This window comes from Octodon degus, unplaced genomic scaffold (assembly GCF_000260255.1).
Source record: "Octodon degus isolate 3935 unplaced genomic scaffold, OctDeg1.0 scaffold00004, whole genome shotgun sequence".
NCBI classification, from domain to species: Eukaryota; Metazoa; Chordata; class Mammalia; order Rodentia; family Octodontidae; genus Octodon; species Octodon degus.
Genome location: NW_004524580.1, coordinates 25,412,451 through 25,418,069, shown reverse-complemented (window position 1 = coordinate 25,418,069; position 5,619 = coordinate 25,412,451). Strand labels below are relative to the sequence as shown.

At 42.8% G+C, this 5,619-nt stretch overlaps 1 protein-coding gene across 1 annotated transcript; it reads right to left on the bottom strand.

Annotated features, from left to right (window-relative positions):
* Nucleotides 1-2: 2 nt before the first annotated feature.
* LOC105742402 (acidic leucine-rich nuclear phosphoprotein 32 family member E-like) lies at nucleotides 3-537 on the bottom strand (the record flags this gene model as incomplete). The annotated part of the gene is made up of 1 exon (XM_012515055.2): nucleotides 3-537. A coding segment is annotated over exon 1 (273 nt), but the record flags the coding sequence as incomplete, so codon positions are not given.
* Nucleotides 538-5,619: the final 5,082 nt, after the last annotated feature.

Here is a 5,619-nt window from a genome sequence, read left to right as displayed (position 1 = left end):
TAGGTAAGATTTGGGCATTTCTCTGCTAAAACTTCCAAGCCTCCAGAAATTGCATTGTCAGGAAGTTCCAACTTCCGAAGTTTATTTAGGCTGGGAAGCTGGGCCAGTGAACGTAGAGCCATGTTAGCCATACTCAGAAATTCTAGTTCTTTAAAAGTGTCATTCAGGCCCTCAATTTCCCCATTGACACACAGGCAATTATTGAGAACCAATTCTGTCACCTCCTCTGGGGCTCTGTTTCTTAACTCTAGGTTAATCTTCTTCTTCATCTCCATGTCCTCCCCCTGCTCTTCTGCCACTACTCTCCTTCTTTCTCCTTTCCTGCTCTTCCCACTACCCCCAAGCCGAAAATCTTAGAAAATTTGGAAATGAATGAAAAGAATCGCAAATATAAACACCCACTACCACCAGATAGGAATGGGGGAGAAAGAAAAGAATAGCAAATGGAGTCCAAGGAGTTGGGACTCTTAACTCGTCTGCCCCCACCTCCTTGTCCACACACCCGCGCGTGCACTCACACACACGCACACACACACACACACGCGCGCGCGCACACACACACACACACCCGCAGTTCCTTCCCCTTCAATGGCTGCTCAGAAACTGAAAGCTGGAGAATTTAATACTGGAAGAAATCTGGTGCAGCTAGGATGGAAGAAATGCATAACGAGACGAGATAGTGGAGCCAGAGAGAGATAAGCAAGACAGGTGTCCCTTCCCCTAAACTGCTGGGATGGTGGCGGTGGGGCGGGGGGGCTGGCACGGGTCATCTGACTGAGACAGAACAGCGGAAGGCTGTCTGGTGGGAGGAAGACAAAGAAGGCAAGCATCCAGGGAGACAGGGGGAGAACTATCCTGGCTTAGCTCTTTGCTGCCTTTCGGCCTCTGCCTTCTTCCTGCCATGAACTGTTTCTCCTCTGAGAGACCAGCCTGTCTTGGAGCCCACTCACTAGAACCAAAACCTCCACAAATTATGAGCTGCAATAAATCTTTCTTCATTAAAAAAATATCCTGGTCAGTCCTATGGATAACCCACTACTATGATGGACTACTGGACCATATTGGATTATTTTGCTGAATTCATGCACCCGCAATATTCGAATGGCAATGGAATACCCATCTCTGACCAAACTAAACAATACAAGAGGATACAAATGAAGGACCATTTTGTATCTGTGTATACAAAATATTTAGAATAGATATATGGCTACTTTCTCTTAATTCAATGAGAAGAAAGATTGGTAGTAATAGTGTTTGGACAGGATATCATGTCTGCATCTTGTACTATGAATAACCACTATGAATGCAACAATATGAATGTATTAATTATGTAACTGTCCTATTAATCAGTTTTGAAACTGTCTCATTGCTATCTGTTTCTCAATAAAATTAAGAAATAAAAATAAATATCCTGGTTTCTCCTGCAAGAGCCTTCAGGTCTGAATGAACCCCACAAAGCCCCAACAGAGCTCTGACCCTAGACATGCAGTATATTGGAAGACAAAGAAAAAGAAGGAATCTCCAAGCAAGGAAGTCCAGGACTGTTTAGGAAAGGAGGGGGGATTGTTTCTAGTTTTTCTAAAGTATTCCTTTAAAATAGAGAAATTTCACTTACACAAAGATTTTGAAATTATTATAAATTCTCAATCCAGTGGCTGATTTATTCAAAAATTCATTACACACATGACATTATTCTCCAAATGTTACATTTTATCCTCCTTTTCTTTACCACTCTAGTTTCAGAGGAGTTAAAATTCAATGCTTGAATATACCTCATTATTCTTTTTATTATATTCATAAGTACAAATTATTCATTTTAACGTAGATGTCCTGCCTACACATCAGAAGATACCCGCATACTCATGTCATTCCAGATATCACTTTCTTAAGTTTCCAAATGTCTTTATCTTTTTTAACATACATTTCTAAAGAAGGATCTGATATTTAAACCACTTAATTACTATAATTTGGCCCCCGTCTGCACTCATTCATGAAATTTTTGTAGCTAGCAATTTATAGCCCCCTGATCAGTCATACATTAGTTCCTATCACCCATTTATCTAGTAGAAAGAGGTGCACACAAAATTTCCTGTAGAAAAATCTATTGCATTAGTTAAGCTTTGCAATAGAGCTTTACGTTTATCAAAGTAATTTTCACTGTGTGTGTGTGTGTGTGTGTGTGCGTGTGTGTGGTGTATCAACAGAAATAGTTTCAAGAATATGAAATAAAGAAAGACAATCGAAGGAGCTAGTATTTCCATCCATGCATTTATTCATAAACGTATAAACGCAGCATAAAAATGATTCTGCAATTATATAATCATGTTCCCAAAACACAGAATTCCCTTTTGCCACAGAGTAACCCACCTTCCAAGGTCACATGGCAGTTGGCTCTATTATTCTCAATGACCAGCTTCTTCCCTCCTCAGGTGAGCTCCCTCACCCTCCACTCTGCTCCCCAACACACCACCTGGACTTCCGTCACCCTCCCACTTCTTCCTGCACACTGCTACCCACAGGCTCTCCACTTCTCAGTTCCCTCCTTAGTCTCTTCTTCCCCGTGAAATTCACCACACCAGCCCCCAGAAGGAGCCTCTCCCTCCTACTGAACTCTCCTTAGATTGCACGCCTGGGGCTTCCTCGACTGCTCATCATTAGATGTATGTGGGTCCTCAAAAGTCCTTTGCACTCTTTTTTCTGAATTTTAAGGAAGGGTCTACAGGGTGTTCAGGGTCTCACTACATAGTGATCTGCCTGTTTATAGCCTCCCAAGAGCTGGGATTACTAGGCCCGTGCCAACACGCCCAGTCTCAATTGCCATGTCTTAGTGTGCCCTTGTGACCTTGAAGGGGCGGAACCAGCACAGCAGGCCTGGGGATGGAACGCCTGTTCCCTGAGCCTGCTTGCAGGTGCTTTAATCCACTGAGCTATTTGATCCGGCCTGCAATCTTGAGAGCAGATCCAGAACTTTACATCCTGCTTGTAGGAACAATCTCAAGTACCCAAAACATACTCGCTGAAGGCTGCAGGAATTGCGTAATCAGTCCTGGAGAGCGGTTTTTCAAAGTCACCAGAAAATAATGAAGCACAGATAAAAAGAAACTGACACTGTGCAAATCTAGAAGACAAGAAGAAAGACTAACTGCCCAAATGGAAGCAGGACTACACCAATGTCAGGCACGCAGGAGCAGACCTGCTTTAAAAGAAAAAGCAACGTCTCACTCATTTTGGAGGAAATTTCTAAGACACTTTCTCCCCTTTGGGAAAAAAATACATTTTTATCTTCCCTGGTTACATTTCTTTTGTTTTATCCAGCAATATATTTTTGCTGCCTCTTGGAAGCCATTGATCTTGAAAGCCTCTTGGAAGCCATTGTTATCATGAAAAATCACTTCCAGGAATTTCATCTCATAGCCACTCTTTATTATCTGTCTTCTGCCCTGCCTTCATTCAGTCTTCACCAAGGGCCTCCAACCCAAAGCCCATCTGCAGCTCTGATTAGATGTCTACTAAATGTGATTTTAAAACACACGTCACCTGACATCATCACTCTTGGCGCCTCCCGAAGGTCAAGAGGGATTACACCAGTAGTAATTAAACAGGGCGGCTTCTCTTCAGGGCCCCCTCCTCCAGCCCCTGGACCTCATCATGCTGCCCTGCTTCCTCATTTGAGCCTTTCCACACCACGATGTCTTTAACTTAAAAATCAATTTCCTCCTATTTCTGTTGCTTTTGCCCAGTTGATTCTTCATTTAATCTTCAGGTTCATCTCAATCCCATAAATCTAAACATAGCAATCAAACGTCTCCTCTCTTTAAAATGTCCTCCCACAGATCCCGCCTCCTGATTGATCAGGCAATTTCAAAGAAAGATGGCGAACAGAGGAAATTATATTTCCAGAGAAAGACCACTTCATCAGAAATACAGGGCTGGAGGGTAGCTTTCTGTTTTTGTTATTGAAAGGATTCATATTATAATACTTGCTTGAAGGAGGCTTTTACTGCAAAGAGCAATCTGGCCATGTATGTGTGAGATCTGAAGAGAGATCTGGGTAACATTTACAAGTGTTCAGGAAAATGAGAAGGTTCCAGTTAACCAGAAGTGGACTCGTTTGTTTGTTTGTTTGTTTGTTTTCTCTCCCATATAAATTATTAATTGTATGTCTTAAATGTCTGCCATGGGCTTCATACTAGAGTTTTCTATGATCATCAAGGCATTGAATTAGAGGCCTGTCATGCAGTCTGGGACTGCTATGATAAAATGCCACTGTCATGGGGCTGCTATGACAAAATGCCCACAGACTGGAGAATTCAAAAACAACAGAACTTCATTGCTTATAGCTGGAAGCCTGAAAGTCCAGATCAAGGAGCTGCGTCAGGCAAAAGCTCTTGCTCTATAGCGTGGATAGGTCTTTCTCACTGTGCCTCACATGGCAGGAGAAAACAGGGCTCATTCAAGCCTCTTTGATATGAACACTAATCTCATTCATGAGTGTGAAGGCCTCATAATTGGTAGAGACCTCCCCAGAGGTCTCCCAACCTCCCCAATCTCTTAGTATCACCTTAACTTCATAGGTCTACTGTATGAATCTGTGGGGAACATCAGCATTCAGATGATAGCAATAGAACCAATTAGGATCAACACAACACAGACCCTGTGCTCAGGGACATATGTGTGCTAGACACAGAAAAAAATAACTGCAAGGAAGAGCTGGATGTGGTAAGTGGTGCTCCATTCATTCAACAAATGGTTACCCAATGCTTTCTGTATGTCAAACCCTCTTCAGGGCACTGTGGATAGAACAGAAAACCATTCACTTTTTCCCCCTCATGGAACTTTTACCTTGAGTATAAATTACATATATGAATAAAACAATCAATAGACCTAGTGATTATGGCATCACAAACCAAGAGGAGTGTCTTGAAGACAGCATATGTCATCAGGGGCAGATGTAGATCGAGCAGTCAGGGATGTGGTTGAAGATGAAAGTTAAGGGAGGGTAGGAGGTGGGCGCTGAGGCTGAGGCCTTGGAGAAGAATATCCCAGACCTGGCCAAACATGAGGTATTTAGTGGGAGCTCCCCAAGGGAGCAATCCTTTGGGAGTAAGAGGGGACAGAACAGGTTAGAAGAGGACCTCCAGGAGAGAAGAGACCAGGAGCTTTGGCCTTCACCAAGGGCAGGACTTTAGGAAGCAGAGAAGGTAGGAAGAGGTTGTATGCCAGAGAAGGCTGGGAAAACAAGCAACATGATTTAGGTGTACACAGGGCTGGAGAGATGAAGAAGACCCAAGGAAGGGGACACCACCTGTGCACACTATTTGGCATTTTTCTAGGCATCCAAAGGAAATTCCCTGAACGCTGCAGAGAAGCATTATCCTGCACTTGCAGTTACGGCTTATGGACAGCAATCTGAATTCGGGAGGTAGTAGCAGACATGGAAAAGAAAGCCTAGGTGCAGGTGCAGTCACTGAAGTAGATCAATTAGATGAGTGTGAAGGAGGTTTTATGTATTTGGGTACTATGATGAAATTTTGAGAAATAAAAAAAAAGTATATTTAGATATGTCTTCTAGGCCCTGTGCTAGAGGCTTCTTGTAAACTGTTTTCTTTAGTTCTTAGA